This window comes from Salvia splendens, chromosome 11 (genome assembly GCF_004379255.2).
Source record: "Salvia splendens isolate huo1 chromosome 11, SspV2, whole genome shotgun sequence".
Lineage (NCBI taxonomy): Eukaryota > Viridiplantae > Streptophyta > Magnoliopsida > Lamiales > Lamiaceae > Salvia > Salvia splendens.
In genome coordinates, this window is record NC_056042.1 from 5,115,023 (window position 1) to 5,129,600 (window position 14,578).

Sequence of the window (14,578 nt, forward strand, 5' to 3'; positions counted from 1 at the left end):
TTTTATCTTCTTGAATAAAATATTGGGACAAGATAATATTGTTAAATGAATCTCCGTTATGAGATGGATGATTTTGGTTTTGTGGAAAAAAGTTCACAATTAGTGGGCCAACAGCTGTCTTATAGATAATAGAGTTTGAACTTTACACTGTTTTAAACTAAACTAATAGGAGTATCATCCATGATTAAGCAAGTATGCAGCAAAATGGGGATTAGAGTTGAGATTTGCAAATAATGTAACCAACAAGACTCATACAATTACAACATTAGTAATCCCTTTTTATAATCTCTAATACATAGCCAGATAAATGTCCCAAACACCAGGTTACATTACATTTAAAATGCTACTACTAGCATTAGTCTCCATTCTAATCACTAAACTCACCTTGTGTATCTTGGGAGAGCCTAACCAACATGCTCAGAAGAAAGCTCTACTTCCATAAAACACACGAGAGCCCGAGTTCTTCGATCCTGGAGTCTTCTGCTCAGAGCTCGTCGAATTCTCTGAGCTGGTCGGCCCGTTCTCAAAGTCCATCGGAAGCTTCATCTTAGCTAAGGATTCAGTGAACTGCTGCATGCTCTTCATGTACATATCCACTATGTCCTGCTGTACCACCTTCGGCTCCGGCACTGTCACAACCTGTTTCGCAGACGTATCACTCGACACCGCACCTGAAGCATTACTGTCGCTGTTTGCAGTTTTTTCCTTGGATTTATCCTTAGGAGGTGAAACGAGTTCCTCGCCCTGAGATTTTGAATCTTTCGGAGTCTCACAAGACTGAAAACTCACGGGAGCTGACGCAGACGAACCTCCATCCGTTGATGCACAGCTCAGAGGAGAATCAACCTTTGGCAAAGGTTTCGAAGTCACAGTTCCAATCGAGAAGCTTTCTCCATGCTGAACCTCAGCCTCGGAGCTCACCTGATTTTCAGTATCGGAACTGACCAAGCTGTCCGAGCTTGGTGAGTCCACGTTGCTACATGGCATCCCAAAATACTCCTCCACCATCTGGTGATTCTCGTTTGCGACATTAGGGTCGGGGAACTCGATCTTGTCCATGTCATCAGGAACAGACTTGGCAGATTCAGTGTCCTTGGTTACTGAATCACTCTCCACAGACGTGAGTGGTGCTGGGATTGGAATGACCTCAGGCGGCACTCCAACATAAGAGACGGAAAGCTGAACGAATCCTGCAGGTGAGTGGAAGAGATCGGTTGAGGAAAGAGAGAACTCCTTTTCCAACTTACCATTGTTGAGGAGGACTTCAGATATAGGCACCAAAGCAAACCCGAGAAGCTGATCTTCGAGATAATTCCTCACCCTGCTTAGCATCCATATCTCACATTTAAGGGAGGAATCAACTTTGCGAACATTGAGAATGAGATTCTCGTTGAAAACAGGGTTTGCCCCACCACCATTGATGATCTTGGTGGAGACTGTCTTTTCAGGGTCACTAGTCACACAGAGTTTCGCATAAACATCTTGCTTTTGATAGATGCAAATGTTGTGGATATCCCGAGCTTGGTGTATGTACACCTTCAGAGCTCCGAGAAACTCCTCCACGTTACCAACTGCACTTCCATTCCTCTGGGAATTGATCTCCCTTGTGAAGAGGCTCGACTTTTCTGCCATATGCTGCTTCTCAGACTCCGGGAAAGAGCTCTTGAGGGGTGAAACAACTGATTGAGGGGAGTCCATGAGTACGGTTCAAGCAAAAAAACCCTGTGCAGAAGATGTCGTTATATACCGCATATATGCTATTGTCGTCGAACAAGTTCAAGTTAATCAATCCATTAAAGTAAATGACAGTTTAGCTTGAATTATTTTTTATCTATCCGTCCTATTACTGGCGATTACGTTGAATCATACTCCTTTTAAGCTAAAAGCAGATAAGTAAACCTTCTTCCAACTCCTCACAAGTATTCAACCAACAAGTTAAACATAACATCCAAGAAAGAAACAGAAAAATAGAGCAAATAACTAAGGCACACACCAAGACTATAACGTTAAACAAGCAAAAGAGCCGTAAATATCAGCACTAACCAGAAATGCAGCTAATTCAAACAGATCTAACAAAGCCAGAGCTCAAGAAACGACGTATTCGAAAACAAAAAAGAGCTTAACAAGCCATGGTCATATCTTAAACAAGGAAATTGAGGCCCATATATAACAAGCACTATGATAATTGGTGAGAACACCTAAAATTCAGGTAGAACAGTGTTGAATCTCTAACTACGAAAAGCAATAAGCAACACACAAGCCACAAAAGCGTAGGAAGAAGTCATATGAACATCTAAACTAACCAGTGAAGTGATAAAAAAATCTCACTACAATCCGAAAACAGTGCACCAAATCAAACTAGGCAACAGGTGAAACTCATCAATCAGAAGCAAAAGGAGCAGGAAATCAACAGATGTATTTCCCCCAAAATCTTCCAAACCATGTTGGACTCAAAAGGCAAACACCCAAATCCTAAAAATAGACGAAATTCACCAACAAAGTCATAAATTGAATTTCACCGAATACCAATAAAGCTACCATCTTTAAAGAAAAACAGCACCACATACATATCCTAAAAAGATATCAAAATATCAACTTCAACAAAAGAATCACGAAAATGGAAAGTTGGAAAGAAATAAAGCAAAAGGGATAGAGATACATCAGTTAGTAATGATCTCGGCTCTTGCCTTTAATCTCCAAAGTGAAATCGATTTTTTCTGCAGAATCTGAGGATAAAACACAAAGATGAAAAAAAGACCCTTTTGGGAAACGGTGCGCAGGCGTGGTAGAGTGGAATAAGGAGAGGAGATTACGGGATTGAAGCCTGTCGGAAAATTCTGTGTCGTTGGAATATATAAGTTGAATTGGAAGAATTTAGTGTTAAGTTTATTGATTAATTAGAAGTGAATTGGGGTGGGGGATTGAATAGTGAGGCGATAAGGAAGCGTGAGCCAATGAAAAGAGATTTGAGTGGGACGCACAGTTGGACGACGGACACCGGAGCGTGGGAAGCACGTGCAGCTGCAGTTCCATAATGTTGAAAAAATTTGTACTGTACTGCCTTTTTCCTTGTCGGTATAATCCTACGTTTACGGATGCCGACTATTCATATTTCGGCACTGCCTAGCCGGGGGATGGCTACGGGCGCCCGAGAGCACGGGCTAGGTCGTGGGTCCCAAGGGCTGGGAAAAAATATCGAAAAAATGATATATCGCTCGTATCGTATTGAAAAATATCGAAAATTTATCGAATTTTCGATATATCGTAATTTTCGATACGATACGATACCGTATCGTAAGTTTTCTATACGATAACGATATGAATTTTCTTATATCGCGATATATCGTTTATATCGAATATACGATATATATCGATATTTTCGACATATCGTTTTATATCGAATATATGATATATATCGTATATATCGAAACATATTGAAATTCAATACATATTAAAATTTAAAATTATAAATATATATAAATCCATTTCATTGTACTTGGTTGTGTTGTATTTTGATTATGGAGATAAGAACACTATTAATTTTATTGTGTTGAAGTTTTATTAATTTTTGTGTGAATTTTAAGTTTTGAAATTATAATTTTCGATATACATGTATTCGATACGATATCGATATTTCGATATATCGTACCGAAATTCGATATATCGAAATATCGATACGATAACGATATTGATATTATCCATATCGAAAGTTCGATATATTGAAATTCGATATATCGAAACGTTCGATACGATAACGATATGAAATTCTTTCATATCGATATTTTCGATACGATATACGATACAACGTTTTCGATACGATATCTCGTATCGACCCACCCCTCCCACGCTCGGCGGCCAAAATTTTATTTTTTTTAATTCTATTCTTTATATACAACTTATTTCACTTTATTTTTTTAATATTCGATAAATATCAATAATTAAAATGAAATGAATTGAAAGGCTTTATGGGAAGGTTATTGAGAGGGAAGTGGGAAGCATAATTTGTGGCTGACCGTGGGAAGGGCGTTGCTATTGCTAATGCTCTAATGATTATGATATATAGGAGTATTATGGTTCGTGCTTAAACTTAAAAGGAGCTATTATCTTGACTCGGAGAATTCCATAGCTCGGCCTCAAATGAAATCGTTATATAAAACTCTCAAACTATGCCTATGGAAATTTGAAGCTGAGACTTTAAATTCAATTTGAAGACTAGCTGAGCTATTTGTGTGGGAAGGTGGTGGCACAAATGAGTATTATGGTTTGTGTTAGTTATGTACAATTTTAGTGGGTGAATTTATTTAAAAATCTATCTTATCTTTAATTAATCTTTGGTACAATAGATAGAATAATATGTTAAGTTTTATATGGATTAAAATAACTTTAACAATATACATATTTAAATAGAGTGAGAAAGATGTAGAACGATATTGTATTTTCATCTTACGATTTTGGTTTGAACTTTCAAAGCTGCAAGATGAAATTCTTCAGGTCACAAAAATATCATGCTTCGTTCACTAAGATTAACATGTGTATCAAACAAAAGGTAAAAGTCATATAAAAGCTCTTAACTTGCTATAGTATACCTACCAAACGTTTCTTATGTATGCAAAGTTGATCGAGTTAGGATTTTTGAATCGTGCGCAGCTCTGACGTGCATAGTCAGATTTCTACAATTTTCGTGCCAATATTTTTTAATATGAAAAATTAACTGGTTATGCATTTTCAAATTTTAATTCGATATTAAATTATAGACTAATAGTTCCCAACTAAAACCAAAAATCATTAAATATGTTGTTGGACCAATTACAGTTATATTTCACTTGGAAATATAATGGTTCATTTCAAACCAAAATCAAATATTCTTTAATTAATGACACTCATGCCACTTCTTTCTCATTCTAATCTCCCAAATAAATATTGTCACCTTCTCAAATTAAAAATAGGGCTATTATTATTCATATAATTTTAAAATGAGAGACTACCCCATGCATCTCACGGGAGGCGCACTAATATAGCTAAAATAGATAGAAGACTGATATTTTTCTTAATTTAACTCATTTATAAAATTTATTGTGAAATTATTAAAGACTCCTGTGTTAATGGCTTAATGCGACACACTCACCGACGGTCACCCCATTTAGACATCAACAGTATTAGGCTATCCACAATGGGGCGCCCTAAAGCCCGCCCTATACACCGACACTTCAACATTTTATCCTTCTGGCCTTCCACCTGCAGTGGGGGCTCCCTAAGGCGGGCGCCCTAAGTGAATCGGGTTACTAGAACTTGAGTATCCACCGGAATCTATTTTAAAGCGTAATTTGAGAGTTGAAAACTGAATCGAAAAGTTACAAATGAAAAGTGAAGCCAGGGTATATATATAACAAAATTTTCGAATAAAAAAAAAAAACTAAAACGCGTTGCATCGTCCGCGTCGCCCACAGTGGGCTGACGATGGCGCGGACGATGCCCTATCGTCCGCGCTTCGTCCGTGGACTAAGCGTCGGGCGCGGACGACACATCATCCGTCGTCCGCCCGATGCCCTTAATAATTATTGATTTGTCCATTACATATTAGTACAATATATATTCTTCACAAATAATTTCAAAAAAATTGTGAAAAAAATTATACTGCTTTTTTTAAGCACCCAACTCTCAATCAATGCAACTGCTCACAAGTCTCAATCTTATAAAACTTTTGATCATGCTATTTTATACTATTTAAATCCAAATATAGACGACAAATTATAACTATCTTTTTCGTTAGTATTTATTTGCCTTTTTCTTTTCGAAATCGATTGTCCATTTGAAGCTTACAGAGAAGGGATCCTCTGCTGTGTTTAAAAACACAGCAGACCCTACGGTGCATAAAACGCAGCAGAAAACTAATGAAACGCCGCTTCAAACTTTTTCCCTACTTTTTAATACTAATTGACATGTTAATATTTTATTATCATCACCGAGCTATTAGGGGATTTAATCCTAGAAAGAAGTAACCATTTAATTAGTTACTTACAATTTATTTATTCACTAACGAAACATACTCCATCAAATTATTTTGTTTCTATGTCATATGTTATGGAGTTTTCTCTCTAAGTCCTACAATAGGATATCGATTTGATTTGGTTTGGGCACAGATTTTAAGAATGGTAAAGAAAAGCGTTTAATAAGTTAGTAGAATATTGAATAAGCATGGCACGGAGTATATATTAGTTTTATAATAAAGTGAGCGTGTAATAAGTTGGTAAATGTGGTACCTACTTTTCATTTATGGTAAAAGTGAAATATGATTTTTATCGTGGGACGGGCGAAAATGGAAAAATAGGAATCTTATTGCGGGACGGAGGGAGTACTTTTTAATTTGAACACTCAATAGTGGTGTACTAGTCTCTCCGTCTCAATTAAGTTGAATCATATCCCTTTTTTAGATGTCCTAATTAAATCGAGTGATTTTCTTTTTTTTTGAAAAAAAAAATAAAAAAAATCATTCACCCTGACTTTATTACTGTATCCTACTTTTCAATACCTTTATTAAATTCATGTGCTCAAAAGTTGACTCGACTTAATTAGAACGGAGGGAACATAAAATTCGAGATAACTTACAATATTTGAAATTTCTTCTTTTTGTTTAAACACAATTTATTCATTCAATACAAAAAGTTACTACTTTAGTATAACAGTAGTGATTTTCAATTGAATAAATTATAATTCATCCGTCCCACAATAATTATCACTCTTTTTCATTTCGGTTCGTTCCACAATAATTGTCACACTTCATTTTACCATAAATGGTAAGTATGTCTCATATTCCACTAACTCACTCCACTCACATTTTATTACAAAATTAATATAAAAAAACGGATCCATTAACTTTTTAAATAATTTTTCTTTATATTTCTTAAAACTCATATCCATAATAAGAGAGACAATTATTGTGGGACGGACGGATGGAGTAGTAACTAATTAAATGGTTACTTCTTTCTAGGATTAAATCCTGTCACAGCCCGATGATGATAATAAAATAACGTACTATATCAATTAGTATTAAAAAGTAGGGAAAGTTTGAAGCGGCGTTTCATTAGTTTCCAGCTGCGTTTTATGCACCGTAGGGCCTGCTGTGTTTTGCTGCAACAATCATTTCTTGGAGGAAAAAAATTAAAGTATTATTTTAAAATACTGGAAAGCTGAAGGTCCTCATAATTTTATTGAAAGAAAGTACATTGAATTTGAAGTTATATCAGAAATTGCACTTTTATACAAAATTATGCAGCTACAATAGATCGCTTTTTGGAGTCATTTTGAAATTAAAGATAAATTGTACTTTCAAGTAAAGATAAAAGAATAAACCTAATTACCTGGAAAGTTGCACACTAAAAGAAATTATGTAAATCCTATTGGAATAGTGGTGGTAGTTAATCGTGCTTCTATTCCCTATGTATAATAAGTAACAAAAGATTATGATTACTATTGGAATATATTTGGATGAATGTGATGATGTAACTATCTATTTTCCAAAAATCATGATGCTCAAATAAGTAAGTTATACTCCCTCTAGCCAAGAGTAAGATTTAGTTATGATACGGATTTTAAGAAATTGGGGGAGTGTGCAATAAATGAAGTGAGTTAGGTCATCCACTACGTTGTCTCTATATCGTCCATTAACTGTCCCTTAAACTACTATTTGATGGTCACACTGTACTTTTTTACTCCATCCCTTAACTAAGGGACGGAACCTGCAACCCTTCGTCCCTTAACTGTCCCTTAAATTACTATCCATTCAATTTCATTTTTTATTTTTATTTCCAACCCAATTCAATTAAAACAAACACACTTCATTAAAAAACACACAACATAAAAAAATTACAACTTAAAATTAAAAAAAAACACAATTAAAATCCTAAAAAATAAAACGTTGCATAATTTAAAATAGAAATTTAAAGAAAATAAAAAACTACTCCGCCGGCGAATCATCCCCCCCGAAGGCGGTGGAGATGCAATAGGAGGCTCCACCGCCGGAGTTGTACATGGTCTCCCAATCGCCGAACGCGTTGAGATCCCACCCGCCGGAGCCTCCACCGCCGGAGTTGCCGTCGCCGGACATTTTGTGATGAAATGTTAGATGAAAATTGGAGAGGAAATTGAGATGATTTAGGAAGAATAGATGTGTAGTTGTGTGTGAAATGAGGATGAATTAGGAGTATTTATAGAGTAAAAAAATTAATTAAAAAAAAGAAAAAACGGATATAAATGGTAATATTATCGTTTACAAATTTTTAATTTTTTTTTTTAATTCGAATTTTTTTAAAAAAAAGATTTATTGCGTCAGCGCGTGACGATGCCCACTCGCGGGCCGGTGAGTGGGCGTCACGCATGGCGCAGGGGCGCGCCACGTCGCCTTGGCGCGTGGCGAGACAGTCCGTCTCTTGTCTCGCAGGGACGGGTCGCAGGACGTGATCGTGACGGGCGCGGGACGGGCAGGTGTGCCGCAACGCGTCGCGCGAGCGTTCCGTCTCTCCGCGACGGAACGCGGGACGGTGGCGCGCCGCGTAGTGGATGGCCTTAGTGGTTGTTGGAGTGTGTAATAATTGAAGTGAGGTAGTGGAAAGTGAGACCGTTTTGACTTTAAGTGTAAATTTGATGAATAATGAGGTTAAATTTTATGTCTAAATATGGTAGATTCTATATATGATTCTTAAATTGGGACGGACTTAATCGGCAAAATGTGACTCTTAAACTGGGACGGATGGAGTAATTCCCAATATTAAAAATACACTTGTCCCTATGTCTTGCTAACCCCTGTTGTAAAGTGCACGCATGGCTTCCATATTTCTATAAAGTTTGATACTATTGTCAGAAAATTCCTACTTTTTAATGCCAAATATCCCACTAACTCCCTAAATTAAGAACCTTTAAAAATTTATGTAAATCATAATAATGGGGTTTTATAACGACCTTTTTGGTCCCAATCAACATCCTTTTTAGCCGGATCATATTTTGTACAAATTTCAAATATTATTGCGATGTCACCAAGTACAACTTAATCCTATTTTTTCTACAAAGATGAACTTTTAATTTTTTTTATTTGTCAACTGTGACTTTGAATTTTGATACATATTTCATTTTCTATGATGGGCGTAGAATGTTCTCGGTTTGTTTCCCTTTTCCCTTTTTATAATATTGAAACTTAGTAAACTTATTCACAAATTCATTGTCAAGTAAAGTTAGTGATATTTAATGAATATATATAAAATGTAATTATTGGTTGTTACTTGTTGCTAACAAATAATTTCCCATTTCAGTCTGTAAATTAGGTTAATAGAGAAAAACCGGTTTATTTCCACTATCCGGTTCACTGCCAATTTCAGTTTACTTTTATACCCTTAGCTATTATTCTGAGCAAATTGCCGCCTCTAACTTTTCTTCCCTCTAATTTTAATATACTTTCATCTTTTCCCTCTCATTCATTTTCTTGTTATAGAGTTCGCGCCTCTTGTAAGAATTGAGTTGCACATCAAATATAGCAATTAAATGTTGAGCAGGATACATTTTAATATTTTTAAACTTTATTGGGATAGAAATGACGTATATATTATATTCGAAGAGTTCATGTAATGATTTCATATTTGTTCGAAAAATTCGTGTATGACATAATACCTAGTGATTTTAAATTCTAAGCTATTAAATGTATATATTCTGAACTATATTATGATAAAATATAAATGAATCTAAGTTTTTTTAAAATTTATATAATATTATATTAATTTAACTTTTAGAGCAGTTAAAGCTTCTAAATTAAAATATATTACTCATTTCGTTCCAATATAGTTCAGTCGTTTTTTTTTTGCTCTCGATTTGAAAAAATACTACTACTAAATAAATAGTTAAAGTGAAGAAATGGTAAAGTAAGAAAGAAAATAACGTAGATAATATTCATCTACGTATTATTCTCTCACATACTTTACTGTATCTTCACTTTAACATCATTTTAAACAAATGAAAAAAAAACGACTCAATTATCTTTAGACGGATGAAGTATTAAATTATAAACTGAAATGTTATATTTTACTTTACAGTATTAAATTTGTTGAGTCAAAACTGAAAATAAGATTAGAGATAGTTAATCGAATAATATCTTAAATTCTTATTGGTATGCAAATTAAGAGGGGTTCGTTCCTAATAAGTAATAACAAATCCTAATGATGTTTGTTTGAATAACTTTTTAATGTGCTTAAGTCTAATATCATAAATTAGATAGATTATTAAGATGTAATTGTTATTACTGGTAACTTGCGCGTGGTTAAGTTGAATTGTTTAATTGACATGTCATTGTATTTCTTAGATAACATTTGAACAGTGTTAAATTGAATTGTTTAATTAATCATAATTTCCAACTTAGATTTTGAATGTTATTTATAGTACTAAATTTAAAAGTAAACTCAAGGCTCAAATGAATATTATATCCATTTGAATGTATATGAGTTAAATCATAACCATTATATCTCAATATTTTAAGTGGATTTCAGATTAATTGAACTAAGAATAATCTAAACTAAATTGAATTGTTAAATTGAATCTAAATTCAACTTAATTGTTCAATTAAATTTTAGTTATATTGAATTTAATTACACTCGTTGTTTAATTGAGTCCAATATTCAATAAATAGTTCAATTCAAATTAAATATCAGAATCCTTCGGTTGGATCTATGATAATTTGAATATAAAATGAATATAGATATAACTGAATTATTTAATAGATATAAAATTCAACTTAATTGTCAAACCGAATCTAGTAACTAATCAACTTATTTATTTAATTAAATTTAAAATTAAATTTAATTATTCCTGTTGAAACCAATATTCATTTGAGTAGTTAAACTGAATCAACTATCAAAATATTCCCAATCATTCGATTGGATCTAAAATCAATTGAATTTAAAATGAATACAAGTTTGACTGGATTGTTAAATCAAATTAAATTGTTCAAATGAATATAAGATTAACTGAAAGCATAAATTCTCGTTTGGATCTAATTAAAATTCAATTAAACTGTTCAATTATGATTCAGTTTAATATAAGAACAATTGAAATCTCGGATGATTCAATTGAATATAAGTATCAATCAAACTGTTAAATTTAATCATTTTTTTTTAAATTCTTGATAATAATTAAGATCCTAAATTTAGTACCTAAATTAAATTGTAAGACTCAATTTCCTTTATGCGAATCAAGATAAAGGCGTTGTCTATTTTGATTCAATTTTCAATGTTTTGCAATTAAATTGGGTAGTAATTAATGTTGGTTTGAGTTCAAAAGTTAAATACGCGTTCTCTCTCTTTGACAAACTAAAATGGAGGGAGTTCTAAAATAGAAAATAAAGAAAAGGCTATATAAGTAATTTCAACTTATCCACTAACTATAATTAATATTTTATCTATTAATTGACATACAAAATTTACTAATTTATCCCTGTGTGGTTGCCCACATTATGACTGTTTAGCATCACCCTTTCATTTTCTATGATGGGCGTAGAATGTTCTCGGTTTGTTTCCCCTTTCCCTTTTTATAATATTGAAACTTAGTAAACTTATTCACAAAATTCATTGTCAAGTAAAGTTAGTGATATTTAATGAATATATATAAAATGTAATTATTGGTTGTTACTTGTTGCTGACAAATAATTTCCCATTTCAGTCTGTATAATAGTATACTTTTAGATGAGCATTAGTATTATCTTGGGTTAATTAATTATTAAATTTTGAAGACATAATCTCATAATTGAATCACAAATTGATTGTCTTTCTGTCTTATCTGCCCACAAAAGCCACAACGGTCACTTTGTCGAAGAAAATAATTTGAGTGATTAGTGGCCAATCTTTGTTTAAACTATCCTAAATTATTTAAATATAGTCAGCAAATTTTGACTCGTCGACTTCGTGGCTACTATGCCCAAACATCAAATTTTTTATATGAATTAAAGAAACCAGCATTTTCTAGAAACAATATGTATATAAAATCTTGTAAGGATAAAAATCATTGACTTTTCTAGTTGAAGGTGTCTTTCCCAACCACACATTTTTACTTTCATAGTTTCATTATAGTTATTGTTCAAATGAGTCATTTGCCTCAAATAAGAAAAAGTTTACTCAAATTTATAGGTTTCACACACCTTTTAATTGAAACGAGCAATTACATTTGACATTTTGCAATTGATACGCCCCCCATTTTCAACAATGAAACAATATTTGTTTGATTAAATCAGACTGAACTTGACGAAAGATTTGAAATGCTTGAGTTGAAAAATATAAAATAAAATAATTAAAAGATTGTGTTACGATTGCAATGACACAATATGTTTGGTTATTGAATATTGAGGTTGAGGTACACAGTATATCAATATAAAAATTTGATTTGTTGTTAAAAAAAATTGAGCATCTTTATTTTTTTTTGGGTAAAGAATCGAGCATCTTTATTAGTGACTAGTATTAGACTTAAACCTTAGATTTTTATAGAATTTTGAAAATACTAATGGATACATAAACTAATGGAAATTTTATTTTATTTTTGTCACTATGCACATGCTTATAGTAAGTTATAGGAGTAATACTTTTAATTTGATCGAGCTTGTAACTGGGGAACCAGAAGAATCCCTTAATTTCATGTTAGATTTAAAAGTAGTATGAGAAACATAAATAGTAGTAAATGCAAGAGAAAGATACATTACATGTCGGATCTGGGGTGGGAGGGGTCGATCGACTGCCTCTTCCATGCGACTAATTTTCTATTATCTGGATATAAAATTTTTATGTTTGCTTTTTTCTTTGTCTTTGACCTTGCCCCGAACATATCTGGTCTATCCAGTAACTTTAAAAATAGTCAGTTACTATATAATAACTTTTACATTTTTCTCAATTAATCCATATAAAAAATATAATAATATTGTATTTATGAATGTATCAACATAATGCGTACATATATAAAAATTAAAGACATAATTAACTAGATATATTAAAAGATGTTGCTTAAATTGTCGAATGTTTTGTTTAAATGATTTTTGCCAAAATCATATTCCCAACGTCCCATAAAAATGAGAATTCTTTCCGTTTTCGTCAGTCCCATAAAAATAACACACTTCTATTTTGGTAACCCATTTCCCCCAATGAGATGGCTTCTTTCTCCAATAACAATACTACTTTAATTACTTTTTTTCTACCTTTCTCTTACTTACCAATTTTAAAACTCGTCGTCCGAAAATTTGCTATTTTTATGGGACGGATGGAGTACATAATTTCACCTAAATCATAGACTATGAGACAATTAAGAAAAATGTCAAAGTTATGATATAATTGGTCATCTTTGAAAGTTGTGTGATAAACTAGAATTTGACCAAAGTTCATAATTTTTTTGACAATTTGCCTTAAAAATGATTAAAGTATTGTTAGTGGAAATAAGTCACACTTTATTAAAGAATTTTTTTTTCTAAATTAGAAAATGCACAGTTTTAAGAGACATTATAAATTAGAAATAGTTCATACATCAGTATTTTTAAGAGATAGAAGAAAATAATATTCCCTCTTCCATGAAAAATAGATCATGTTTGCCATTTTTGGTTGTCCACAAAAAATAGACCAAGTTTGAAAAAGGACCCCACATTTGCTACTTAACGCAATTAAACACTACTAATAATATGGACTCCATATTCTACTAACACTATTTCTTTCCTATTCTTTTCCCTTCTCTTTTACTTTACCAATTTCACATTAAATCCTGCATCATTCACAATGTGGTCAATTTTAAGTGCACATAGTTGAGTATTATTTATGGACTTTAAATATAGTCCACAACCATCATTCATTTTCTTAATAATTTATGGATCCATATTTTTCTTCTTACGGGGTATTTGTTATGTATTCTGATTCAATTATATCTAGTTAATCAAAATAAAAACCGTAATTAAAATTTAAATGTAATTACAAAAATAATAAATAATTCAACAATTATAATTGAAGAAAATTATTGAAAATTTCAAAAACAAAATAAACAAAAAATGAAATAATAAAGAAAAATAAAATATAGATAAAATGAGCTCTCAACCGATTGAGCTAATTAAAAAAAACGATAAGTAATAAACAAAATAAGCAAAATAACTTTTGGGAGCGGAGTTGATAAGGGGAGGGTGGGGTGCTTGCAACGTTTTCCGATATCATTTTGCCCTTGAGCAAAACATATCTTCTGCGTGCGTTGCAGATGCTTTAATATATTTCAAAATTTATGTTTAATAAAAGTGATTTGATTTTAGAAAATGATAAAAAAATTAATAATAAATAACACTAATTTTAATTGATGAATAAGATAAAACAATGAAATAATTTGATAGATGGCAGGGGTATATCTATTTCATTACGTGTATTTTAAAAAAAGATAATAAATAATTAAAATGGAAAAAAGTAAAATAAAAAGAGAGAATAATATAATAAATAGTTTCTTTTATATTATTCAATTTTTTTACTTTATTTTATTTCTGCAAAATAATTGAAAAAAATAATTACTTGGGTTGGGATGGAGGAGGAAGTATATA

At 32.4% G+C, this 14,578-nt stretch overlaps 1 protein-coding gene across 4 annotated transcripts; it reads right to left on the reverse strand.

The window, feature by feature from the left end:
- Positions 1 to 252: 252 nt before the first annotated feature.
- On the reverse strand, positions 253 to 2,770 carry LOC121755933. 4 transcript variants are annotated; one of them, XM_042151377.1, is made up of 2 exons: positions 2,688 to 2,770; positions 253 to 1,722 (listed from the first exon to the last, which is right to left on the reverse strand). In XM_042151377.1, exon 2 carries the CDS (start codon positions 1,696 to 1,698, stop codon positions 418 to 420), a length of 1,281 nt encoding a protein of 426 aa, XP_042007311.1. In that variant the 5' UTR covers positions 1,699 to 1,722; positions 2,688 to 2,770; the 3' UTR covers positions 253 to 417. The 4 variants fall into 4 exon arrangements, with proteins under 4 accessions (XP_042007311.1, XP_042007314.1, XP_042007313.1 ...); XM_042151380.1 differs by having other exon boundaries at positions 2,660 to 2,758; XM_042151379.1 differs by lacking the exon at positions 2,688 to 2,770 and adding an exon at positions 2,304 to 2,652.
- Positions 2,771 to 14,578: the final 11,808 nt, after the last annotated feature.

Coding starts and splice junctions, on each gene's coding strand:
- LOC121755933 (XM_042151377.1), bottom strand. CDS start 1,698: ATGGACTCCCCTCAATCAGTTGTTTCACCCCTCAAGAGCTCTTTCCCG.